The following is a 27458-nucleotide window of genomic DNA, read 5'->3' as shown; positions in this document are numbered from 1 at the left end:
TGTAGCAAGTGGGCTGGGCTCAATACTGAGAATTCACGTCATTTCGCCGTTTACACATCCAAGTCAATGAGCAGCACCACGGAGATGTCTGCCTTTTACACCCGTCTTCCAGGAAGAGAATTAACCAACGCGTCGCCGAAATGTAGAGCACAGCACCTACAGAAAACAAAGAACTTTCACGCGTTTATGATAAACATGGTTATATAATGGATCGATAACAAACCCTAAACGTATTTATTACGTGGCCCTGTAACCCTCCCCAAGTCAGGGAGTCGGGTGTGGGTGTTTTTTTCTGGTTTATTTCAAAGAGGAGAACGAGAAAAGGAAAGTGGGAAGAGGAGAACTTCCTGAATTTAGCGAGACATGTCAGAATCCCCATCGCAGATCATAACCAAGGTATTTGTTGATTTTATAAAGCAGAATCAAGTTCTAGGACCCCGGGGTGAGATGCGCTTGACGCAGTCGTGTTGTTGACAACTGCATCGTGTGTGTTGGTAATCATCTGTTGCTGTGGGGAACGTTTCGCCGCTCTGTTGTAGACTACAGCAGCGCCTGGTAAGTCCATCCATGCTGCGCTACAAGTTTACCGACTTCGCAGCACACCTGAGATAAACGTTTTTCGTCAGGACGTTCGTTTTCATATGCTATTGGTGCTTTTAAGGCAACTGAGAACTCGGGGAAAAACGAGGTCAAATCATGACGTCAGTGATCTTGAGGTCGGAAAGTCGGAGCTATAGAAAGATGCGATAACGATTTATCCCAGTCGGAGCTCGTTTTTTTCTGTGTTGCTAGTTGTCATGAACGCACTGAAGTCAGAAGTCGGAGATTTCAGAGTTCCCAGTTGTTTTGAACGCGCCATATGGCTTGTTTGAAAACCACCAGAAATGTGACTATCCTTATATATCGTATACACAGGTAATTAATTTTCTATACAATACATTTTGTATATGTAAACCTGACATGTGTAGGCCTAGAATATGTAAAACAGTTGCAGTGCATAAATGAATGATGGTTATCATGTTATTACATTACAGTAACAGTCTAAAGATGGCTCTTCAAATTTCAGGTGACAAGGAAACTATTTGGGATTGTTGGGATGCAACCCTAGGAGAGTAGGCCTAAAGATATTTTGGAATTATATTGTTTTGCGGAGAAAAGTAGCAGAGTTATTGAAGGCTATATGTATGCCCCTAAACACACACTCGCACACAATCTCACTCTCTTGCCCCCTCTCGGCCCTATCTGTACCTGAACCCCTTTTTGACTGTACATAACCGTGTCAAATCTGGGCTGTACACATGCAACATCTTCTAAAGGTAAGACTTGATATAGTGTATTATTGTTGGCTATAGGCTACCAAAATACATGAAGTATTCTTGAAGAGTAGGGCGGTCTGCATAATAAAATGAGATTAAAAGCTCATTGCTACATATGCCACAGTGAGTTCCTAATACACTAGGCTAATAGGAACTAGCCATTTTAGATTGACTGGTTAAATTAATCACCAATCCATGTTATAAGATGCTGCTGTTGGCAAACGGAGAGCCTATAAACATCACATTCCGCAGCACTGTTGATGTTCCATAGAAGGTGCAGAGTAGAAAGAGGCATATGAATGATGTTAGAAGACCATTGTACACAACAGCACATGCATACATTGTCAGGTTGACAGGTTACATTTTGTATAAGTAAATGTGCACAAATACCAGTAAGTTCAACCTCCTGTTTAGTGACTGGCTGCATTGACCATGCAAACACACCAGCATCTTTCACCAAGAAGTCAAATACGATTTTATGAATAAAAATATTTGCTATGTGTGGGTACCTTATCACTTAGATAAAGAATGTGTAAATGGTGTTATAGTTTCTCGGTGTGGTGATTCTCAGGCTGTTTGGGTTTAAGGATGGTTTTCGGGGAGGTTTGTAACTAAGGCATGCTTTGTGTGTCTGTGTATCTATTCATAGAAGGAGAGGCGCTCATTCAGTCCTTCCTCCGTCAGCCCCCTGCCAAACTCCACTTCCTCCCCCGTCCATGCTCCCACGGCCAGGCCAGCCAGCCGAATGGAGGACGAGCCTGCCAGGCTGCCAGTGCACCTGCGTGAGTCACTCACACAAACATGCAGACACGCACACGCACACACAACCCATGACACCCACAGGCGCACACAGAGAATACATGGCAGTCATAATCAACAAACAAATCTCTTTGTCTTTTCAGCCTGCATTTTTCTTATCCCATAAACATTTGTTTTGAGAGCATTTGACCTCAGAAAATGGCAGATTGAAAGCCATGATTTACTATAGCATGTCACGTCATCACTCCAACTGGCATCACTCTCCCCATGAGGACAGACAGACCTACTCATGTATCCCTCCTCTGAGGTGCTGAAGCAGACCCAGGGTCAAGGACCAACACAATACGTCTTTCCTGGACCATAGCAGAGTCACTGTACTGGAACACTACACAGTGGAATTCAACACAGCAGGACAGTGACAGCCAACACAACTCAGTACACGGCAGCACCGCAGTGTTCAGTACAATAACACCTCAGGGTACTGAAGGACAGCACACAACACAAGGTAGCTCAGTACAAGAGAATAGAGAACAGCACAGAATAATAGCCCAGTGTAATGGGGGAGTATAACATGTAAAGAGTTTAGGAGAAGAAAGGAAGTAGGAGATGGGTTGGGCTGGGGAGAGACTAGAAATAGGAGAGAGAGTGAGGTATTACAGGACAGGACGGACAAGAAGGAAAGCAGGGAGAAGGCTGTAAATATGAGGCATGGTAAAGAGAAGATTTGTATCGAGAGGGCAGATGCGTATATTGATTTACTGTGCTACTTTACATTATTCTGCACTGTTGAGGAAGAGCAGCAAGTAAGAATTTCACTGTATCATTTATACCCACTGTATCCTGTGCACGTGACAAATAAACTTTGATTTGAGATGTTTATTGACCTGAAATGGTTGGAAAAGTGAGAGCAATGGTGGAAACCATGTTTTTTTGTACCTATTCTTAAGACCAGTAAAATCCCCAAGGGCCTCAAAAAAGAGGGGAAGGAAGAGGGACAAGGAGAGGAGGGAACATGACAACCGTGTACTGTCTGGTGGAGCTGACGGCAGGTCTCAACCGGCCACTGCCTGAGCCAATAAAACAACAGGCGGGGTTGGATCACAGCCAGGATATAGACTGGGTGTTTATAGAGTTGTAGAGTCACTGGGCCTGCTCTGTGTGAAAAACTATTAATGTTTAACCAGGCACCTTTTAACATGTATGACTTTTAGGGTTTTGAAGACTAGTGAGATTCGTCTTTGTATTTCTTCAGTGAGTTTGGATATAAATCTTCCCACTGGGCACAGACATCAATTAAACGTCTATTCCATGTTGGTTCAACGCAATTTCATTGAAATGACGTGGAAACAGCGTTAATTCTACCAGTTTGTGCACAATGATTTGTCGTGGGAACTTTTGAGGGTAATTGACCTAAATATTGGCGGTTTGTTGGTGTGTTTGGCAAAGATATCAAATCAAATCAAATTTTATTTGTCACATACACATGGTTAGCAGATGTTAATGCGAGTGTAGCGAAATGCTTGTGCTTCTAGTTCCGACAATGCAGTAATAACCAACAAGTAATCTAACTAACAATTCCAAAAAACTACTGTCTTACACACAGTGTAAGGGGATAAAGAATATGTACATAAGGATATATGAATGAGTGATGGTACAGAGCAGCATAGGCAAGATGTGGTACAGTACTCCTAAATTATACCAGTATATTAACACACTTTGTGGTAAGCTCAATATCTAAAAGAAATGACCTGTAGTGTCTATGCACGTGGACCATACAGAGGAAATTCCCCATTTCCACTTCCCCTTCTGTATTGCCATAGAAAAAGGAAGAATGTTTAACATGTCTGTTTTGGTCTGAGGTTGTCTGTTATGGCCGTTTATCTGGGCGTGGTGAATGTGGTCTGCTGGACCATGGGCTTCAATTCAACTTTTTGTTTGAATCTTTAGATTAGGCAACATTTCCCTCGTTTATACATGTTGACTCTGTCTTTAACTCTGTGAAATATATGAACTACCCTTCACCTGTAGGCCTACAGTTCCCAAACCTCTTATTGGAACCTTGTTTGGCTCAAAGCCATCACTCTTCCTGAAAGAAAGAATGAAAGCGGGGGGGAAAAAGAGGGAGAGGAAATTGCAGTGTGGGCAGAAATCCGCCTTCTCCATTTCCTGAGGAGGAAGTGGATTAGATCAGGGGGAGAGTTGTAGCCGTCTCCTCACTCTCAAAGAAGTCTTCTCTTCTTTTTACCCCATTTAGCCAGGAGTGTTAGAAACCACCCCACTCTGAATGGGAGAGGTTTGCCTGGGTGAATGTTATTGAAGTGGTGAAGTTAAGAGTTACATTTCTCCATCACATTGGCGGATTTTCACGTTAATCCTCCAATTTCCTGTCTGTTAGCTGTCTCATTGTTGAACTATAGAACATGCACATGAAAAGAAAAATAAGCACAGCTGTAAAACACTTGATTATACTGTTTGGTTGCACTAGATGTCAGCGTTTGAGTGAAGTGGATGACTTTTCAACCCTCAATTCCATTCCATTAATCGTGTTTACTTAATTGTCTTGAAATGTGTCAGCCTCAAGGTCACCCGCCTAGCAGACACTTAAGAAGCGTAGCAGTGTCATTCAGGCTCACTGCAATAAGGGATTCACTCTATTTACTGACGTCACGACAAGTCGGGCGGGCACTGATGGGGAGGTAACATTGAGACACCTGTGACAAGTTCAAAGAATATGGAGTGAGTGTCTATGGGAATTTGTATGGAGAGTACAGTTTACATTAAACATGGAAGCTTATTGAACATGAGAAATCTCTTGTTGGGTGACAGAGAAAGAAGCCTCGTCTTGGATACTTGGCTTGCTGCTGTTTTTCTTTGTAAACCTTTCTCAATAGATTGAGTTTGCTTTGCTCACAGCTGGGTTTCTACTGTGTGTGTGTGTGTGTGTGGGGGTGGGTGGCGGGGTGGGTGTGTGAGACTGTCTTTTGTGTACAGGCATGTTGGAGTTGGTGTGTGCTTGTGTATTAATCGATCTCCTTGTGTGTGCATGTCTACATGTCACTCTGTGAGTAATTGTACTGTGTGTGTGTGCCTGCATACTAGTTTGTGGAGTCTTTCTGTATGTGTACAGATGTTTGTGTGCATATCAACGGTACAGTACACACAGAAGGGTATTTGAGTGTCTTGTGTGTGTGCAGTCATTGTATATGTGTGACTGTGTGTACCCCAGTGCCTTTCAGAGGGGAAAGCCGTTCTCATCCTCAGGAATTTCCTGAGTGGGCAGACGGCGCTTCCTGAATAAATGTTGTTGTTTTTCCCCCTTCGTTCCCTTTTCTCCCTCTGAAAGGGGAAACTGTTCTCACATGCCAACAGCCAAGTGGAGAGAAGCCCCTTCTCTTCCTGTTTGAAACACTCCACATGCCATCAGGGAAGGAAGGAGGTTTAGGAGGAAAGTGGGGGTCATAGTTCCCCACCCTAAACCAGGCAGGGAGAAAACTGAGCCCACCAGACAGATTGATGCTTAAAAGACATCGCTATGTTGCTAATGCTACCCATTCTGCCTTTAAAGGGCAACTGCACTTCCTTTGGCTTTGTTTTGACGATTGCTCAATAAGAAATGCTAGAGACCACAACTGAAGCCAAACCAGAGTTATTACTTCTAAACAAAATAACTTTTTGGGGTTCTCATACACTTACAATTGTGTTTTGATTATAGCTTGAACAGTCAATAAGACTATTTGGTTGTGATCTTTGCAAAATAACTGTTTTGGATGCCGCAGTTGTTAGCTAGAATGCTAATGCACATTGACATAGTCTGTAGCAAAAGCTAGCCAAAGAGTAATTTTACTGGTTGAAGTTGAAATGTTTTTAAAGTCAAATGCAGTTGATTTGCGATGATGACACAAACATTCATACGAGCCTTAAAGGCCCATTTAAAATCCAAAAGTAGTGTGAAATGCTATCAAAAGCTGGCGTTCTATAAGAACTTCCCCGTGTTATGCCACCAACTTGTGCGTATCGCTCTCATGAGGCAATGTTTGCAAACACAGAAATGGGTTTATTGTACCTTGGCAGGTGTTTGTCCCTCCTGAGTCACTGTTGCAACAACAACCACTTCCTCAAAATATTAATTCATTTAGACGGTTTTGCAGAGGAGGTCTTAGTCACGCAATTTTGCATCTAGCTAAGGTGTTTGGTGCAGTAATTCTTAAGTAAAAACATTTGCATGAAAAACTAGTCTGCACTGCATACAGTCTATCGAGCCAGGAAAGTCTGGCTCCGCGCTCTGGACTGATTTCTGAGAACAATAATATCTTTACAGTATCATCTGTAAGCTGTCAAACTATTGTAAATAAAACACAGGCAACACACTGTTTATCAGTGTACAAATCACTTGCTAGCTAGCAAAGTTCCAACTCTGTGTTTGTCAATTAAGCTAGCAAGTAGGGACAAGCAGGCACACTGAGCAGCCAGGCCACAATCATATTATCAAGTCAGTGGTGAGTTGTCTGCTTCGGTGCTGTTATTTATTTTAATAGATTTTTTTTACTTTCTCTCCATCTATTACCAGAATGTGAGTCTGTCTGGCAGTGTTTAATAGGGAATCATGTTACAAAACAGGTCGCGGGAAGTACAAGATGCTTGCGAATGGGTTTTGGAATATTGAGCAGTGCTCTCTGATCGTCTCATTTTGCCCCAAAAAAGTGTCCGACTCGAGTGATTGACACTATCAAACATAATCAAGTGGCCACTCCATAAAGGGCTTAGGGTCAAGGGTTATTTCAACATAACGTTGGCGAGATCAGTTGTCTTATGTAAACACGTCTGAGATGCTGTGTAATGGGCAGATCTGTTTCACTGTCTGGAGGTTCTGGCTGCTATGATTGGATAGAGCGCGTGCAGCTGATGGAGCGCAATCAGTACAGCTGCTCCTCTCGTGTGAGTGGGCATGACCGTAATCCATACCCAACCCCCCCCAGTAAGTCACGACAAACTCATTTACAGAACTTCGTTTTGGATGAGACTGTCTTCATGACCAAAATTATCCTATTTACACGTTGTAGATCATTTTGACCCTACAATTGATGTTTCTAACTCATATCGATATAACCAACTTCTCTGGTTTTAAACGGCCTAAGGGGCAGTTGACATTTTTAAGTGAAGCGCCTACTGCAAATGTCATTAGCATAGATGACATGCTAATTTCCATGACATTGTGGTTTAGTACAGAATAATTCTGGATTGAACAATGAGGTCAAACTGAGAACAGCTATTCACTTGAACATCTCTGAAACCTCTAGCTGGGCTGTTGCATGTTCCTAATACATTTGCATAATTTCGTATGCAACATGTCATATATATGAAACCTTCAATCCTGTAAGGGTCTGTTAACGTGAAACATTGCATTTATTCTAAGTTCTTGGTTGGTATTCTATGGCTCTAAGCTCTCAAGGGCATAGCTGGCTCTGTTTAGTCTGTTTGAACAATAACCTCAATCTAGCATGTACATGTTCTGTGGTCTGTTTGCCCAAAGAGAAGGAGCATGGTAGCTTTTAGGTATGCATTTAAGATTCATAAGTGTAGCTTTTTAGGTACAGCATTAGTACAGGACTACTCGTTCCTACATTTTCTAAAAGAGGGTTGGCCTTCTCTTATAAAAACGCATAAATAGAATCAGTGAAGGCAGGAACTACAGTACATGAGCCAGCTTGCCCCCAATGCACAACATACTATCAAACAGGTTGCGCTACTTCCTGCCCATAAACCAAGCGTTTGATTGGTCATCTGTTTTATGCTTGTTTTGACTGGATGGAGTCCAATCCGGCTGGATTTGGAACACACCGTTTCCGATGAGGTGAAGTATGTAGTTTGCATATTGACCTGGAGCGAGAGAAAGGAGGGGGGATAAAGTGAAGGACAGAAACGGGGAGGGTGAGAGAAGAGGGTGTGAGTAAGGGAAATGTGTCAGGTGTTACACTCTCATGCCTGACTCACAAGGTCAAAAGGCCTCTTCTCCCTCCTACCCTGCATGAAGAAAAGCTATTTTCAATCAAGAATGTAAAACAATATCCGCCTCTTCATTCAAGAAGGAAAGCAAACATTTGCAGCAAAGGTAAATGACTATAGAGAGCATTGATTCAGGAAACATACTTTTGACCAAAGTCCTTAGCTGTCAAAAGCATTTGCCAACTTCTATAGCATTTACAGGTAAAACTGTATACACACACACACACACACACACACACACACACACACACACACACACACACACACTACTGTTCAGACCTTTAGAGGTCTACAGAATGGACACATATTTCCCCTGTATGTTCTGTTTTGCTGAGAGAGGAGTTAAAGAGGTTGTGGAGGGTAACGACGAAACAAGATACCAGTGATCTCATCCCTTCTCTCCTTCATTCATCCCATGCAATTCCGAGTTTCCCCGGCAACAGCGTGCATCACTGTGAGTGCGGGGGCCTGCAAATCCACAGAGTGAAAATGATGTGTCATCAGAGAGGATTAGTAGCCCACGGTTTAGTCAAGGGCCTTTCGGGTGGATCCGCCGGTCGTGTTCGAGAGTGTTTCATCCCATACACAAACAGACTGCACACCAGAAACCCGAGATGGTGTCCAACAAAGACACGGATGGTGAAACGAGAGGGGGGCTGAAATTGATTTGGTCATGAACACTGAAACAGTAAATCTTCAGTGAAATGTGAAAAGGATTGGGCGAAAGGGGAAACTGCTCTGAGCCTGTGAGGGACATTAAGATGTGGGGCTAATCAAAGAGGCACTGTCATTCTCTTTCCTCCTGATCTTATTCTGGCTGCCTCAGCTTCTCTCTTTCCTCTCTCTCTCACCATGTGTTTGTCTGCTGCGTCTTAATATCCGTTTCTCTTCCTGTTGGTCTTCTTTTTTCTACCACTTCTCCGTTATTGTTTCTGGTTCACATCACTCTCTCTATCCCCCCCTCCCCCCCTCCCTCCCTGCTCTATCCTTTTCTCTCTCTCCGCTCTCTCTGTTGCTGCTGACTGTTGATAAACCTCACAGCGTCGCTCCCTAAGCTTACCGTAGGAAGTTTCCTGTGCTGAAATGGAGCCCATGCTGGATCGCTTCCTGCCCAAGTGTGTTTGCCCCCCCTGCTGGGCCCTGTGCAGATGGCTGGGTCCAGCAGGCCGGATCTCAGTGGAGTTTTGGCAGCGTTGTGCCTTCCCTCTCTTTCTCTCTCTCTCTCCAGCCGTGGAGAGAACATACCACGGCAGTGACCTCACAGCCAGGGCCTCCCTGCACGCCGTACGCATCACTAAGGTTATGTGATTAAGGGGTCACCCGTAGGCGGCACAGCTGGTGGATGCTGAGCATATGGTAATTAGATCTGTTCTCTTGTTAGGTGCTACCTTACTGATAGTGTTTGTTCATGGGAGGCAATGGCATTGTTCGGTTGTTCAATCTAAAATCTAGAGCTGGCATTAGAATGAAAGGATATGAAAACATATTTCATTGGGACATTCTAAAATCCCTACAAACAATGGGCTGTAAGTCCTCATGTTATTCTTGAACGCCGGTATCCAACTGTTGTATGATTTACACCTTTACTCATAAAAGGGCTCTTTACTTGTCATATGTGACCCTTTGGGGGCCAATTGGCCCCTGATTGAAAATCCAGCTCAGCTAGATAACCAGATGCATGGCCCCTGTGACAATCTGTAGTATTTTTCACAGACTCTGGTTCTGACTTGACTGTTTGTGGAGACTATCTAAGTAGACCCTGTGTAGTGATGGAATAGGCTGCATAAAACATTCCATTACACATCAAGTTGTTCACTGGCTATATAAACTCAGCAAAAAAATGTCCTCTCACTGTCAACTGCTTTTATTTTCAGAAAACTTAACATGTGTAAATATTTGTATGAACAAAACAAGACTCAACAACTGAGACATAAACTGAACAAGTTCCACTGACATGTGACCAACATAAATGGAATAATGTGTCCCTGAACAAAGGGGGGGTCAAATCAAAAGTAACAGTCAGTATCTGGTGTGGCCACCAGCTGCATTTAGTACTGCAGTGCATCTCCTCCTCATGGACTGCACCCGATTTGCCAGTTGGGCCAATGGGATTGAGATCCGGGCTCTTCACTGGCCATGGCAGAACACTAACATTCCTGTCTTGCAGGAAATCACGCACAGAACGAGCAGGCTGGTTGCATTGTCATGCTGGAGGATCATGTCAGGATGAGCCTGCAGGAAGGGTACCACATGAGGGAGGAGGATGTCTTCCCTGTAATGCACAGCGTTGAGATTGCCTGCAATGACAACAAGCTCAGTCCTATGATGCTGTGACACACCGCCCCAGACCATGATGGACCCTCCACCTCCAAATCGATCCAGCTCCAGAGTACAGGCCTCAGTGTAATGCTCATTCCTTCGACGATAAACGCAAATCCAACCATCACCCCTGGTGAGACAAAACCGCAACCCGTCAGTGAAGAGCACTCTTTGCCAGTCTTGTCTGGTCCAGCGACGGTGGGTTTGTGCCCATAGGCGACGTTGTTACCAGTGATGTCTGGTGAGGCCCACAAACCCTCAGTCCAGCCTCTCTCAGCCTATTGCAGACTGTCTGAGCACTGATGGTGCGTTCCTGATGTAACTTGGGCAGTTGTTGTTGCCATCCTGTACCTGTCCTGCAGGTGTGATGTTCCGATGTACCGATCCTGTGCAGGTGTTGTTACACGTGGTCTGCCACTGCGAGGACGATCAGCTGTCCGTCCTGTCTCCCTGTAGCACTGTCTTAGGCGTCTCATAGTAGGGACATTGCAATTTATTGCCCTGGCCACATCTGCAGTCCTCATGCCTCCTTGCAGAATGCCTAAGGCATGTTCACGCAGATGAGCAGGGACCCTGGGCATCATTCTTTTGGTGTTTTTCAGAGTCAGTAGAAAGGCCTCTTTAGTGTCCTAAGTTTTCATAACTGTGACCTTAATTGCCTACCATCTGTAAGCTGTTAGTGTCTTAACGACCGTTTCACAGGTGCATGTTCATTAATTGTTTATGGTTCATTGAACAAGCATGGGAAACAGTGTTTAAATCCTTTACAATGAAGATCTGTGAAGTTATTTGGATTTTTACAACAAAAAAAATTGAAAGACAGGGTCCTGAAAAAGAGACGTTTATTTTTTTGCTGAGGTTAGTTATGTCCATATGCTATATTCTAGATAAACTTTCCCTTCACAAGCCCTGCCAATCTCTCCTCTCTATCTCAATATGGAAGGGAAGAGAGAAATGGGAAACTGACAGTCTAAGAGACGTTTCTTTTTATATTGATTGTTCCCAGTATAAAACGTTCTTTGTTTGACGGGTGGGGGGGAAGCGATCGCTCTGAAACAGCGCACGGGTTCCGATTATTCCTGTGACAGTGACATTGCGCGCACCGCCGGCCAAAGATAACAGTCGTCCCATTCCAAGAGGAAGTGTTTGAGGCCTGGCGATAAGTGAGACGTAGAAACTGCTGCTCTTTGTCTGGTGTAGGCGTGATGGATGCTACTCTGGTGGTTTGCTGTGTGTGTGTGTGTGTGTGTGTGTGTGTGTGGTGAAGCACAACGATACTGTAAATCTGTTCACAGGTTAGAGCCTAGTACACATGTATGAATGTAAATATAGGCCACCCAGTACCCAATGACGTCATCTAGATCATGGCTCTCCAACGCTGTTCCTGGGGAGAGACTCTCCTGCTACAGATGCCAGAGAAAACAGTTCCTGACAAACAACAATTACTTTTCTGTCAGTGATTTATGTGCTAAACATCTCGTACTCTCAATTGCAAAATGATGAGCAAGACTGGGAAAACAATACGACTTGACTCAATATGCCGTATAAACCCATGGTAAGGCTTTCTAGCTGATATGAATTACATGCTGTTTACTTTCTAGACATCCACTGCTCTCTGATTCCTGCGGTCACCTGCCATTGTTTTCCCTTTGAATACTATTGTATTGTTCATGTGTGGGTTTAACGAAAAATGTCATGTGATTTTTCTGACATCAATTTCCTAAAAGAATGTATAGAATGCACCTGAAGGTTTGATTTAACCACGTTGTTATTGCTTAGGTTACAAGGAACAAGGTTACATTTTCTAAGTCATGGTCCTGGTCACGCATTTATAGTGAGCGTTGATTTCTGGGCTATTGCTCAGTCACTAATGTGTTTGGGCGATCCCATCAGTGCAGATGTTTTGCTCTCGTAAGTTCCCACGGCAGTGAAAAATATTTCAGAGCCTGAAGGGTGAACAATGTCAGAGCTGTTTCCTCTGGTATTCCTTAGTGTGGCCTTGCCTTTTATGCACTATGCATTAGATTACTCTAATACACATGTAGTTAGTTATACACTATGTTTTAGACAGACTGAGAGAAAGCCACAGGCTTTCCTTAGCGAAATAAATCTACCAAGGTTAACTCACAAATATTGACATTAAGCAAACATTAAACATTAAGCAAATATGAAATGAACGCGCACTGTATGTGAGCACGCATGACTGAAGTTTCATCTTTCTTGTTCGACACCTCCATTCCTGTACTCTGCTTATCTCACCTCATACCCTCCCCCTTCTCTTCCCCCCCTCTCCACTATAATCTTCGAATCAATCCCTCTTACTTTGATCTCCTTCCCTCATTTCCCTTTTTCCTGCCACCTGTCTCCTTCCTCCCTCTCTCCCTTTGCTCCTTCCTTTACTTCCCCCCGGTCTCCCTCCTCCCCAACACTTTACTCTCTCTTCTACCACTCCTCTCTCCCTCCTATCCCCCCTCACTCCCTCCACCCCCAGGCCTGCAGCCGGTGTTCTGGAGCAGGGAGGACGTGGGCCAGTGGTTGCGCTGGGCCGAGAGGGAGTTTGCCCTGCGGCCCAACACCAGTGGCAGCTTCCAGATGAACGGCAAGGCCCTGCTCCTCCTCACCAAGGAGGACTTCCGCTACCGTTCGCCCCACTCCGGTACGCCCACCTCCCACGGCCCTTATTCATTCAAACGGTTGCTATGTTATTAGACCGCATTTCTAACAACATGCTCATGTTTAACAATAATTAATACTGAAGGGGGAATGACTTTGGAGAAATGGCACACTGACCTAAGATAATGGCCATGTGTTTAGGGCATTCACTGAATGTCTTTGATAGACCTTTAGCCTAGCAATATCAGGTGATTTAGCAGCTGCCTTAGTGGAGTTGCTGTTTGTCTTTATTGTTGGGGGGAGGAAGTAGGAGACTGGTTGGGTAAACGGCCGATCAGGAAGTGCAAACCGACCTCAACCGTCACCTGCTAACACCAGGAATTTCCCCTGCAGTGCCGTGTTAAACAGCAGGGCCAGAAAGGGAGAACTGAAAGGGGTTTATGTGTGCAAGTGTGTGTGCCTGTGGCGTCTTCACTTCCTTTATGAGAACCATTTCCTTGATGTTCTGACGGGAAGCCTCTCAAATTGAAGTGAAAAAACTCCCTCCATTCTATTGATTCTCTTTGAGGGAAATACTCTCTCAGAGCCCTTCATATACAGGTAGCGAGTTAAATGTTTCAGGGTGGCCTAATAATGCAATTTTTACACCATTTTTAAACGGTGTTATGCTAATGCCATCTCTGTTGTAGAAGATACTACAGGCTTTTTTTCTTATCGTCTGACACAATCAACCTAGCCTTAACACAGGAATCTAGGAGTGAGTCACATGGTTGGTTTATGACTAGACTTGCCATTAGGATTCTGTCACGTCCATGACCACCTCAAGTAGGCTGCTTTGTAGGAGAACGGACGAGGTACAGAAGTTGCTAGACAATAATATCAAGTCTTGAAACGGTCTCTTGGCAGGCTGACTCATTAGCAACACTATGACTCTTGTCTTGATCTGTTGGCATCATTTACCATCTGTTTGGTCCGAACATGTTTTAAAACTTTTTTGAATCCTTTTGATGACATTGATTGACAGCTGCTGCCCTGTCTATGGGGTGCACCATTGGAGGGGCTCATACGGTAACGTCTGACCTCTAACCACTGACCTGTGTATCCTGCAGGGGACGTCCTGTACGAGCTGCTGCAGCACATCCTGAAGCAAAGGAAGCCGCACGTCTCCTACCCCTCCGCCTACTTCCCCGGCAACTCCTTCCACCCTCTGCCAGAGGGAGCTCTCCAGCACCACAAACTGGAAGGTCAGTGATGTTCATTAGTGCACACTGTAGCACAGGGCTTTGTAACGGCAAATTCAAATCTGTGTTCAGACAAGTTCATGTTGTACATTGCGTTTCACTCTCCCTACTGAACACCAGCCTGATGGTGTTCTTGAGATCACACCTACTGAAGGAAGAATGGAGAGCGATGATTACAGGAAAGCGTTGAATTGAATGGGGGGAATGCAGTGGCGTTGAGTTCAATAACCTTAGGATGGCTGTTGATTATTGTAACGTGATCTTTGAGAGCCAGTTCACTTGGAAAGCATTTCTCAGACCAATATGAAATCAACTTATTAGCCTATGGGGGGGAAAGACAACAACATTTGAGGCCCACCGTGGAGTGGAATATTGAACGCATCACCATTGCGTCACTTTCCTGACAATATTATTTTGTTATTCATCAAACTTGTCTGCCAGAAGAATTTCACAATTCTGTTCTTGCCTAGGGGAATTTGCCATGTGTAATTCCCCCTGAAGAACCCAACTGATCTGACTTCTGTTTCACAGGAGTTACTCAACAATCTTAGACGGTGGCTTCAATTCAAGTATTTAATTACACATGATTAGCAAAAATCAGTTGGTCATGTAGCAATACAATTGCGAGAGCATCTCAAGTATGCTTTAAGTGAATCTGACAAAAGTAGCAAGTGGTTCAATGGTCCACTCTAGAGAGAGGTGTTTAAGTCTCTGTTTACTATCCACCTGAAAAGAGGAGGGACTTCACCTTCTTCGTGCTACACTTTGGACTCGTTTCCCTGGCATGGATAGATGGAAATAGGAGGAGCAAGGGGAGGAGAGGTGTGGGGTTGGAGTGTTGACAGTGAAACCTGCTCCACAAGGAAATGCTTCTATATTTAAACAACCTTTGGTCTAGGAGTTGAATATCTACAGTTCCTCATCTCTACATGTTTTATAGGGGAAGTGATTGGGTTAGACGATTAAGATGCTCAGGACTTCCTTGTTGTTTGGTATGCTAGTTTTGGTATGCAGAAGCAAAGAGATTTATTTCTTGCTTAGAGGCAAAGAATACTAGCTATTCACATGTAAACACTAAGTAAATGCATACTGTACATGTTATAATGTCCTACCCAGTAGAGGGCAGTCCATATTAATCACTAATAATCTACCACCCACATACATTGAGACATGATGAAGTTTGTAAATGTGTGTAGTGACATCTACTGGACATAATATAAATAGGTTTTGAAACATATATCCAAGGGGCTGCAGGTAGCCAAGTGGTTAGAGCATTGGGCCAGTAACCAATAGGTTGCTGGATCGAATCCCCGAGCAGACAAAGTAAAAATCTGTCATTCTGCCCCTGAGCAAGGCAGTTAACCCACTGTTCCCCGTGCGCCAAAGACGTGGATGTCGATTTAAGGCAGTCCCCTGCACCGGTCTGATTCAGAGGGGTTGGGTTAAATGCGGAAGACACATTTCAGTTGAAGGCAGGCATTCAGCTGTACAACTGACAAGGTATCCCCTTTTCCCCTTCATTGCAGAAACGGTACGGCGGACACCACGCAGTACAGAGCTCCAACCCCAGCACCCACCCACCATTGAGCTCCGACACCGCTCCCGCTCGCCACACCACCCCGCTCCACGCCTCTCCCCTCTGGACCCCAACTACCCACGCCCTGGTGCCGAGGACCACCTCCAGACGTCCTCCCAGCTGCCCGACAGCAACCACCACCTGCCAGAGGACTTGTACACTCTGTCAGTGTCCCCGGCCGCCCCTAACGGCCGCTGCGCCACACCCCGCGAGGCCCCCTGCCCAGGCAGCCCCGGGTGCCAGGAGGCTGCCCCCCCTCGTGTCATCCAGCTCATGCCCAGCGCCATCATGCACCCCCTGCTGCTTAGCCCAGGGCGAGGAGGTGGCGCTGGAGACTTCAGGCATGGCCGTGGGGGTCCACCACTTCAGGCCCACCATGAAAACGGGCGTGAGGGGAAGAGCCACATCCAGCTGGCACTGGCCCACCACCAGCAGCTCACTCTGCATCAGCAGGAGGAGGCGCTCTACAGGAACCACCACGTCATCGTGCCCGTCTCGCCACCAGAGGAGCAGGCAATGCCCATTGGACGGATAGCAGGTAACTAACACTCCTAACTACTCAGGGTTCATCTTAGAGGGGGGTGGTCACGGCTTCAACCAACTCTGGAGGAAGTGTGGCTAGAAAACAGTTGAAGTTAACAGGTACTGTCTGAAATGTGTCACCTCTAACGTGTTTGTGTTCCCAGACTGCAGGCTGCTATGGGACTACGTCTACCAGCTCCTCTCAGACAGCCGGTACGAGAACTATATCCGCTGGGAGGACACAGAGACCAAAGTCTTCCGCATCATGGACCCCAACGGCCTGGCTCGCCTGTGGGGGAACCACAAGGTAACGAACTCCACCCCCCCAGTGTTTGATTGGAAAAGGCATTTTCCCGCAGTGCCGGTTTTCTTAAAGTTCTGTGTTGACATTATATCTTGTTCCATTGGTTGTAACAGAACAGGACCAATATGACGTACGAGAAGATGTCGCGAGCACTGAGACACTACTACAAACTGAACATTATCAGGAAAGAGCCAGGACAGAGACTCTTATTCAGGTATGGTAGGGTTTAGTTAACACCCAATAATTATTTGAAGTAATATATATATATATATATATATATATATATATATATATATATATATATACACACACACACACCCTTGTCCAGTTTGAGTTAATGATTAACCACTATGTGTATGTGCGGTTCAGGTTCATGAAAACGCCAGATGAGATTATGAGTGGACAAACTGACAGGCTGGAGCACATAGAGTCGGACACAGATGATCAAATCTATATCAAAGAGGAGTGCTGAGGCCTCTGGGAAATGGAGTCCGCTAAAGCGATTAACTACTACAGCCGCTGATGCCTTTCAGAAAGCAGCTCGAACAATCGTTTCAAACCAAGAGCGCCCGGACATTCACTCTATCCAAAACTCAGAGGAACTTGATGGTGACGTCTCTCTGCCTTTTAAAACTTTATAAGATTTTCTTTCCAGACAAATCTTATCAGTTTTCTGTCTTAATTCAAGGAGTTCAAAGGACCTGGTGAAAAGTATATCTCATAAGACATTCCTTTTCCCTGAACTGCCACAGCAAATCAATCATTTCATGCTTGTCATGTCATGTCATATTGTTGATTTTTCTTCCCCACGTCTGCATTAAGTATAAGAAAATGTTTCAATTTGTGCAAATAATGGGAGGGGGTGTGTAGCTGGAACGTTTTCACCACCGAATAAATATTTTTGAATAATTTGTATGGCTGACTGACCTCTTTAAACTGCATCTGACCTTATTGCCTGAAGCATACGTCTAGCAATCATTCCTGAAAAGATTGAATGAAGATATCACTTCATTCAATCTTTTCAGGAATGATTGCTAAATATATGGTGACTTTAAAAAAATTTTTTTTTTTACATAACTGCCAACATCAAGTTTGGAACTTATTCTGAAACAATCCACATGGTGGCAATGCTGCACCACTTTTGACTGTAAACCAACATAGTTCACTGCACTGTAGCCCAAGTCCAGCTCTGTTGAAGTTCACAAGGAATCAAAGGTCCAATGCCGCCTTTATTATCTCAATGTCAAATCCTTTCCGGGTAACAATTAAGTACCTCACTGTGGTTTTTGTTTTCAATTAAAATGGTCAAAAAGAAACAAAAATAGCAACTTAGCAAAGAGCAATTTCTCATTATCATCATGTTCATAATTTCACAGTATTATTCCACGCTCATAGTGTGGAAATGTATATATACAACACAAGAAATTCACTTTTTGACTGCACTGCGCCTTTAAGAGGTTTTAATTAGTCTGTGTGATCCAACCACACCTGTTCTCACATAAGACAATTTAAAGGTATACAATATATCTACTTATGCAAAACTGGGTCCCCTAAGGCTCACATCTGCCAAAGTTAAATTCAATCTTACACATTACTAGACCAATGCAAATACTACCCCTAAGCTATAATGTCATGTCTCTTACAACTTTCAAAAATCATATTTAACGATATGATGCAATTCAATGTCATGAATCGAAAATCCCATTGATCGTAATTGCGCAAAACTGAGCAAAGACATTTTTGTGTAGTCTTGATATGATTAACCAATGTAGGCTTATTAGTGTGTTTACGCCAGTGGCGATGGATTGTGTTAGTGGCCTTGTGCCACTATGATGGGTTATTCCCGAGTCTGTGATGAGCTCAGCGGTCGGTAGGTGTTTGTATGATGATAAGTTAGTGCGTACAGTCAGTCTCTGATGGAACTCCGTGGAATACAGACTGGTGCCGCAACTGAGGCAGAAGTAGGGACCATTTAACTTCAATTTAGAGTTTTACTATTTATTTTATTAGGTTATTTTATTTTCTCTCACTTCAAGTGTGATCACACTCCGTTAAGACTGGGAAAAAATTATCACAGTGTATTCACATATTGGACAATAAATACCCTGACTATCAGAAAGCATAATAGGACGAGAAAGCTCCTGAATCATTTTCTGTGCTCCATCAATCTACAGTCAAGTATTTGTTCCAAGAAAACGAGCAGTGTTTCATTTGTGTGCGCGTGGATTTAATTTTCGGATATCTATCACTGTCAAGCTATATTGGACCCGTCCTACACAAATCTAGGCTGTGCTGATGTCGCCCGCGGACAGACGCACCGCTGGATTGTAGCAGTGCCGATGGATTAAAGGGCAACCTTAAAACCTTTTGGAGGGCGCGAAGGGAGCGGGGCAGCAGGTATGAAAGCGTGATTTAGCATACTTGGTCAATTTTGTGCGCCCTATAATGATCGCTACTGACACTTAAAAAGTGTGCGCAGTCAAGCACCATTTTTTTTATTGCGTGCTACAAGAGAATTGGTCTACAAGGAGCTCACCTAGTAGGCACATGCCATTTCAACGTCTAGTTTTGATTTACATTTGATTGAGTTGTCAACTAACGTGAATTCAACGTGAAATAATCAATGTAACAATGTTATTGGATTTAGGTTCAAAGTTGGGTGAAAAAAAGAGGACCTTTCCTTAGTTAATTACTTTTTGCAATTCCAATCAGTTTTCCACGTTTATTCAACGTCATCACATTAGTTATTGTTGAAATTATGTGGAAACAACGTTTTTGCCCAGTGGGCGTTCTCAAGAAGTGCTTAACTTGAATCTCATCCAAATCAAGTCAAGTCTGAAATAATTAGCGCGATAATGACTGGGTTCGTTTTAATCTTGATGTTGATCATACTAGCTACCAGCACGAGTTTAATTACCAGTCAATCGCCCTCATCTCGAGAAAGTGCACCTCGAGTGATGTGTGGACCTGCATTTATTAGGCTATGCTAACTGCATCCGCTCATTATTTATTTTCTCTCGATCAAAAGTTTAACCACTGAAATTTCTGGCATCATTGTAACTATTTAGATTGTCTTTATAATTAGAAATCACACATCCTTTAATCATCCTGTCCCCTAAATATGGTTTAACTGTCAAGTTAGTTGTCTATTTGGTCTTGGGGCAGTTAATAAGGGAACCATATATGGTGATTCTCCATCCACTCATTTTATGCACAGACATCCATTGGTCTGCCGACAGTGCAACCATTGTTTATTCAGTGGGCTGCCATACACGACAGAGCTGCCTCTTCAACATTGGTCCACTGTCAAGGTCCAATACTAAATAGGCTTGTAAATTAACAGGCTAAATGCATCAGAAGGGCAAGTGTGTCCTCTGGATAGTCATGCAACCTAATGACTAGCTGTTCAACCCAAGACAGTATACCAGAACAAAAGCATAGGGGATTTATGTAGGCCAACTGAAATCTATGATCACATTTAAAAATACAGGGATGCAAAACTACAAACATGCTCTCTCACTGTGGAGAAGCCAAATGTGTTTTTGTCTGATCAAAACCTGGGTTTTCAATCAAATAGGTTGTCTCTCTCTTTCTATTGTGCCTGCACCTTACACCCTCTATACCAATTCAGAGGCACACGAGGTGTTCTTGCATCACCACCAGCAGAGTAAAGATTTGAGAGGCTTGATATGAAATAGACTGCAAAATGTGGTCTCATCCTACTGGCAGTCAGAGCAAGTTAATGACAGCCTTGATACATACCATGATACACTATAAATGATACAAAGTAAATGTGGAGTCTGAAGAGCATTGTGGTGTTCAGGTATGACGGTATCATAAATCTCAGTCAGTAGAATATTGAAGCTGTTTGTCAGGCTGCTACTTCTTAAAATATCTCATATTTGTATCTCTCCTGCTCATCTTGTGTCACACTGACATTGTTAATCAGATGACATGAGCATTTGTCCATTTGTCACCAGTGACAATTATATTACACCTCATGGAGAGGGGATATGGATTTTGAAGACGGGAAGAATTTGCACTCACAGGAGAGCGAACACGCACGTTAGTGAGCACACACACACAGGTGCATGCATAGTAGTTAGTCAACATCAATAACACCTACTGACAACTGCCCCAACTCCCTCAGACAGACAATTGATGAGCACCTCCTTGGCTCTTATCAGACTGGCTACACTGTGAGGGGACATATCACAGAGGAATGCCCTCTCCAGCTGGGTGACCTGGTGCCAACTGTCGGCAGCTGTCTGGCCAGAGCCGGATGATGATTCTCCAATGTCACATCCCTGGTGTGTACTGTGCCCTTTCCCATTCAGGGCATTACCATTGATCCACCCATCCATCTATGAATCTGAGTGGTTACATTTCTCTCAGCTCATTCCTTTAAATTATCAAACAAAGTGGCAGGTGTTCGGCTGTTGAAATGACAAATTAGGCTTTTAAATGAGCAACATTTCTTATTGGTGGGCTATGAACCCTACATTGACCTGCTGCTATATTAACACATAAACCCTTGTGGTTCAAGTCCACTCTGGAGCTTTTCTGTGATGTCTGGCTTGACCTTTCAGTAAGAGTCAATGAGGCATCCTTGTTCAGGGGTTCCCAAAGTGGAGTCTGAGGAGATACTGCAGGGGGTCCATGGCAAGACCTCAATATGTCTATATATATATTTTTAATACCTTTTTATGAATATTGCTAGCAAGAACAGTTTAATACATTTTGCATGAGATGCGTGGAAAAAGTTGAGTGTACAATCAAATGTAATATTATTCATCCACAATTTCTGTTCTTAACCTTTTAGATACTCAAGGCTTCTTATATTGCCCCAAAATGTTTTGAACATAATGCAGAAGTGTACTTTATGCTTTAAACGGCAGCCCTTTCACTCTGCCCTAAAAGGCAAAATGTGTATAATTGCAATAAATGAGCTTTAAAACGTCAAAAAGGTTCTCTTTCTCAGGGTCCGAGACTTGATTAGTCCGGCCATTGCACTGCAGAAGTCATAGTAAAACTGCTTGTATGCTATTTTAATCACTCTCTATATAAGAGTTGTGTTCTGATATTCTGAGAGGGTCCCCAATATGTTTGCTATCACAAATGGTATCAAAAACTAACATTCCTGAGTTGTAAACTAATTCTACGGTCACAGATTGATAAGGGTCACGGAGGTACATGACCTATAGTCCTAATGGTGATTCGATAAAATCAATACATTGTGGATTTAATCTAGTAGACCATTTCTCTTATCAGGCCTAGGTTACATGGGTAGAATATCCTTCAAAATAAATAGATGTAGCCTATGACCTCAAGTACTTTTGTAACAACTTTTAATATCAATGTGACATATCCTTGGTGTCACTTGAAAGGCGTTGGAATGTGATACATTCTATATTACTCCGCAAAGAGAGAACCTATACTGTAGCTCTCGACTGTTCTGGGCTCCATTTTCTTTGTGATCAAAACAAAAGACTTCAGAGGCCAAGCTCTCGCTCCTTCCTCCAGAAACTATAGAAATGTGTGAAAAAAATTGGTAGTTGATTGTCACCCGCTGTGCCTGCGTTTGATGTAAGTTGGCAGCAACGGCTTTTTCCCCCTCTCTCTCTGCCTGTCCCATTCTTTTTGATCAGCCTTTTCCAATTGGAGTTTAAACAAATTCACCAGCCGCAGTATAAATAAGAGAGCAGAAATGCCAAAATAACAGCAAGTCCCGCCCATCACCACCACCTATCTAACACCCCCCCACACACACACACACACACTGTTAACATACACCTCATAGATGTTATTTCCCTCTCTCCTACTCTCGCTCCCTTGCTCTCTATCCAATCAAATGGGCTTTGGCACTCTAGTGCCAGGGTTTTGCTAGGTCCTCCCAGGATCCATTTGCCAATGCCGTGCGGACACGTTCGTTAGCATCATGTCCGCCTTCATTAGTCTTTGTTTAGAGGCTGAAGGCTTTGTTCCTTTTCCAATTTAACACATTGTCCATGGTATTTTCGACAATGTTCGCATCTCTCTGCCTTCCCCTCCCTCTCCATCTCTTTTGTGCTCTCTCACTCTTTTATTCTCTCTCTCTCATTCTCTCTTTCCCCTCTTGTCTCTGGAGAGGTACATTGTATATTTCACCATCAAATGATACAGAGTGAAGCACAGCTGTTTGGCACTGTGTTGTGCATCACATGCTTCTATAAGTGGTGGTTTCAATTTAGTAGGAGGAAAGAGGTTTATTGTAGGATTAGCTATTGTGAAATATAGAGCATTTCACCATGCATTGAGTCACTTCCTGTTTGTATGTTCTACTGACTAAAGGGTACTACATTGGCCTATCAAACTGGCCCTGTGAATCGTCTGTTTTACTGTGGAATGTGATGGTTTTAAGTGTGTGGCCGAGTAGGTACTTGCCGTTGCCGACAGCCACTACCTTTTTAGACCCACAGACAACATTACTTACACAATTATGAAAGAGTAGGTTATTGAACGTGATGCTCTTCTAAGTTCCATGTTGTTGACCAAGCCCGCTGGGCAAAAACTGGTTGAATCAATGTTGTTTCCACGTACTTTTAACCAAAAATGAAATGACATTGCAACAACGTGGAAAACTGATTTGATTTGCAAAAAGTCATCAGTGTCTTTTTTTCATTTTTTTTCACCCAACTTTGAACCTAAATCTAATGGCAGGGTGACATGTTTGGTTGATTTCAGGTTGAATTCACGTTAGTTGACAACTCAACCAATTGTAAATCAAAACTAGACGTTGAATTGACGTCTGTGCCCAGTGGGATGCTTTGTTACGGTTTCCATGCTCATTACATGCGGACTCCATGTGTGCACACCAATCGAACATAACTATGACCTCTCTCTTTCTCTATACTTGTGATTGTCTCCGAAGATGGCTGGCAGCCATTGCTATCCCAGGATCCTCTTCTGGTGCGATGGCTCTCACATTCTCTGTCCAAAATTGCTACCCCCTCTTCCACCCCCTCCTTCTTCATGGGCCGTCCTCCAGTCGTCTGTGATCCTGTTTCACACCGCTGGTCTGCGTCCGCCTTTTCCCCACCAAGGCCGTTTTATCTCTCCTGCAGGGTCTTAGCAGGGCTCTGCGTGTGGCCCAGTGGCTTAAAAACATGCGGCCGTCACGCAGCTTGCCAGCAAGGCCCAGAGAAGTCACCACAAATACCAATACTCTTTGGACAGTAGGAAGACAACTTTTCATTGCTTTTTGTTTGTTTGTGGGGCAAATCTGTAGCTACATCAAACTGTTGTTTACCAGTAGGTCTCTGGCTCTTCAAAATTGACAGTGTGCTAACCCTTTGAGCTAAAGCCAAGGTTGTAGCTCCAGGAGGCAATTGCTGTCTTTAGGTCAAAGACAAGGTGACATCACAACCTCCAGGCTGGCAATGCCTGACTAGAGATTTAGACTAGCGCCCTTTACAAATGTCTGGCATCACACATACCTTCAACATAACTAGGCAGTGCAAATAGTTTAGCAGATAGCTTAATTCCTGTTCAAGTAAAATACATTTGTATTTGTAACATGCTTTGTAGACAACAGGTGTAGACTAACAGGGAAATGCTTACCTACGGGTCCTTTTCCAACAATGCAAAGTAAAAAATAAGATAAAAAAAGGAATAATACGCAGTGAATAAGGAGTAAAAATAACAAGTAAAAATATGAACAATAACATGGCTATATACAGGGAGTAGAACAATAACATGGCTATATACAGGGATTAGAACAATAACATGGCTATATACAGGGATTAGAACAATAACATGGCTATATACAGGGAGTAGAACAATAACATGGCTATATACAGGGAGTAGAACAATAACATGGCTATATACAGGGAGTAGAACAATAACATGACTATATACAGGGAGTAGAACAATAACATGGCTATATACAGGGATTAGAACAATAACATGGCTATATACAGGGAGTAGAACAATAACATGACTATATACAGGGATTAGAACAATAACATGGCTATATACAGGGAGTAGAACAATAACGTGGCTATATACAGGGAGTAGAACAATAACGTGGCTATATACAGAGAGTAGAACAATAACGTGGCTATATACAGGGAGTAGAACAATAACGTGGTTATATACAGGGACTAGAACAATAACAAGTCTATATACAGGGAGTAGAACAATAACATGGCTATATACAGGGAGTAGAACAATAACATGACTATATACAGGGAGTAGAACAATAACATGACTATATACAGGGAGTAGAACAATAACATGGCTATATACAGGGAGTAGAACAATAACATGACTATATACAGGGAGTAGAACAATAACATGACTATATACATTGAGTAGAACAATAACATGGCTATATACATTGAGTAGAACAATAACATGGCTATATACAGGGAGTAGAACAATAACATGACTATATACATTGAGTAGAACAATAACATGGCTATATACAGGGAGTAGAACAATAACATGGTTATATACAGGGAGTAGAACAATAACATGACTATATACATTGAGTAGAACAATAACATGGTTATATACAGGGAGTAGAACAATAACATGGCTATATACAGGGAGTAGAACAATGGCTATATAGATGGATTAGAACAATAACATGGCTATATACAGGGAGTAGAACAATAACATGACTATATACAGGGAGTAGAACAATAACATGGCTATATACAGGGAGTAGAACAATAACATGGCTATATACAGGGAGTAGAACAATAACATGGCTATATACAGGGAGTAGAACAATAACATGGTTATATACAGGGAGTAGAACAATAACATGACTATATACATTGAGTAGAACAATAACATGGCTATATACAGGGATTAGAACAATAACATGGCTATATACAGGGAGTAGAACAATAACGTGGTTATATACAGGGAGTAGAACAATAACATGACTATATACAGTAACATGGCTAAATACAGGGAGTAGAACAATAACATGACTATATACAGGGAGTAGAACAATAACATGACTATATACAGGGAGTAGAACAATAACATGACTATATACATTGAGTAGAACAATAACATGGTTATATACAGGGAGTAGAACAATAACATGGCTATATACAGGGAGTAGAACAATAACATGGCTATATACCGGGAGTAGAACATTAACATGGCTATTTACAGGGAGTAGAACAATAACATGGCTATATACAGGGAGAAGAACAATAACATGGCTATATACAGGGAGTAGAACAATAACATGGCTATATACAGGGAGTAGAACAATAACATGACTATATACAGGGAGAAGAACAATAACATGGCTATATACAGGGAGTAGAACAATAACATGACTATATACAGGGAGAAGAACAATAACATGGCTATATACAGGGAGTAGAACAATAACATGGCTATATACAGGGAGTAGAACAATAACATGACTATATACAGGGAGAAGAACAATAACATGGCTATATACAGGGAGTAGAACAACAACATGACTATATACAGGGAGAAGAACAATAACATGGCTATATACATTGAGTAGAACAATAACATGGCTATATACAGGGAGTAGAACAATAACATGACTATATACAGGGAGAAGAACAATAACATGGCTATATACAGGGAGTAGAACAATAACATGGCTATATACAGGGAGTAGAACAATAACATGACTATATACAGGGAGAAGAACAATAACATGGCTATATACAGGGAGTAGAACAATAACATGGCTATATACAGGGATTAGAACAATAACATGGCTATATACAGGGAGTAGAACAATAGCATGACTATATACATTGAGTAGAACAATAACATGGCTATATACAGGGAGTAGAACAATAACATGGATATATACAGCGATTAGAAGTACTAAATCAATGTAATTGAGGTAGCTATGTACTCTACATACAGTATAGGTATGAGTAAAGTGACTAGGCAACATAATAGACAGTAGCAGCAGCGAGTGTGTGTGTGTTTTGGGGTGTCAGTGTAAGTATTGTATGTATGAATGTGTGGGTAGTGGCCAGTGTGTGTCCATAGAGTTAGTGCAAGAGAGTTGGTGCAAAAAGTGGTCAATGCGTTTAGTCCGGATAGCCATCTGATTAGCTATTTAGCTGCCTTGTTTAGAAGTCTTAGGGGGTAGCAGCCGTTCAGGGTCCTGTTGGTTCCAGACTTGGTGCAATGGTACCACTTTCCATGCGGTAGCAGAGAGAACAGTCTGTGGCTTGGGTGGTTGAGGTCTTTGGATAAAAATGTGGGCCGTCCTCTGACACTGCCTGGTATAGGAGGTCCTGGATGGCAGGGAGCCAACTAGGCAACATAATAGACAGTAGCAGCAGCGAGTGTGTGTGTGTGTTTTGGGGTGTCAGTGTAAGTATTGTATGTATGAATGTGTGGGTAGTGGCCAGTGTGTGTCCATAGAGTTAGTGCAAGAGAGTTGGTGCAAAAAGTGGTCAATGCGTTTAGTCCGGATAGCCATCTGATTAGCTATTTAGCTGCCTTGTTTAGAAGTCTTAGGGGGTAGCAGCCGTTCAGGGTCCTGTTGGTTCCAGACTTGGTGCAATGGTACCACTTTCCATGCGGTAGCAGAGAGAACAGTCTGTGGCTTGGGTGGTTGAGGTCTTTGGATAAAAATGTGGGCCGTCCTCTGACACTGCCTGGTATAGGAGGTCCTGGATGGCAGGGAGCTCCGCCCCATCGATGTACTGGGCCGTACACACTACCCTCTGTAGTGCCTTGTGGTCGGATGCCAAGGAGTTTCTATACCAAGTGGTGATGCAGCCAGTCAAGATCTCTAGATG

General features: G+C 43.1%; 2 protein-coding genes across 4 annotated transcripts in view; both read left to right on the top strand.

The window, feature by feature from the left end:
- The first annotated feature begins 46 nt into the window (after window positions 1-46).
- LOC112216980 (transcription factor ETV6) lies at window positions 47-17564 on the top strand. 3 transcript variants are annotated; one of them, XM_042300333.1, is made up of 8 exons: window positions 47-396; window positions 1966-2098; window positions 12889-13053; window positions 14120-14254; window positions 15778-16365; window positions 16514-16656; window positions 16767-16867; window positions 17023-17564. In XM_042300333.1, exons 1-8 carry the CDS (start codon window positions 364-366, stop codon window positions 17123-17125), a joined length of 1401 nt encoding a protein of 466 aa, XP_042156267.1. In that variant the 5' UTR covers window positions 47-363; the 3' UTR covers window positions 17126-17564. The 3 variants fall into 3 exon arrangements, with proteins under 3 accessions (XP_042156267.1, XP_042156268.1, XP_042156269.1); XM_042300334.1 differs by lacking the exon at window positions 47-396 and adding an exon at window positions 403-555; XM_042300335.1 differs by lacking the exon at window positions 47-396 and adding an exon at window positions 572-915.
- A 943-nt stretch (window positions 17565-18507) lies between these two features.
- The window catches only part of LOC112216979 (chemokine-like protein TAFA-2), a 56326-nt gene continuing 47375 nt past the window's right edge, over window positions 18508-27458 (top strand). The window contains exon 1 of the mRNA XM_024377159.2: window positions 18508-19050. The gene's annotated coding sequence lies outside the window, so the exon portion shown is untranslated. The remainder of the gene's footprint in view (window positions 19051-27458) is intronic.

Source organism: Oncorhynchus tshawytscha, linkage group LG17, assembly GCF_018296145.1.
Source record: "Oncorhynchus tshawytscha isolate Ot180627B linkage group LG17, Otsh_v2.0, whole genome shotgun sequence".
In the NCBI taxonomy this organism is placed as follows: Eukaryota; Metazoa; Chordata; class Actinopteri; order Salmoniformes; family Salmonidae; genus Oncorhynchus; species Oncorhynchus tshawytscha.
The sequence above is the reverse complement of the archived record's forward strand: the minus strand, read 5'-3'. Positions and strand labels throughout refer to the sequence as shown.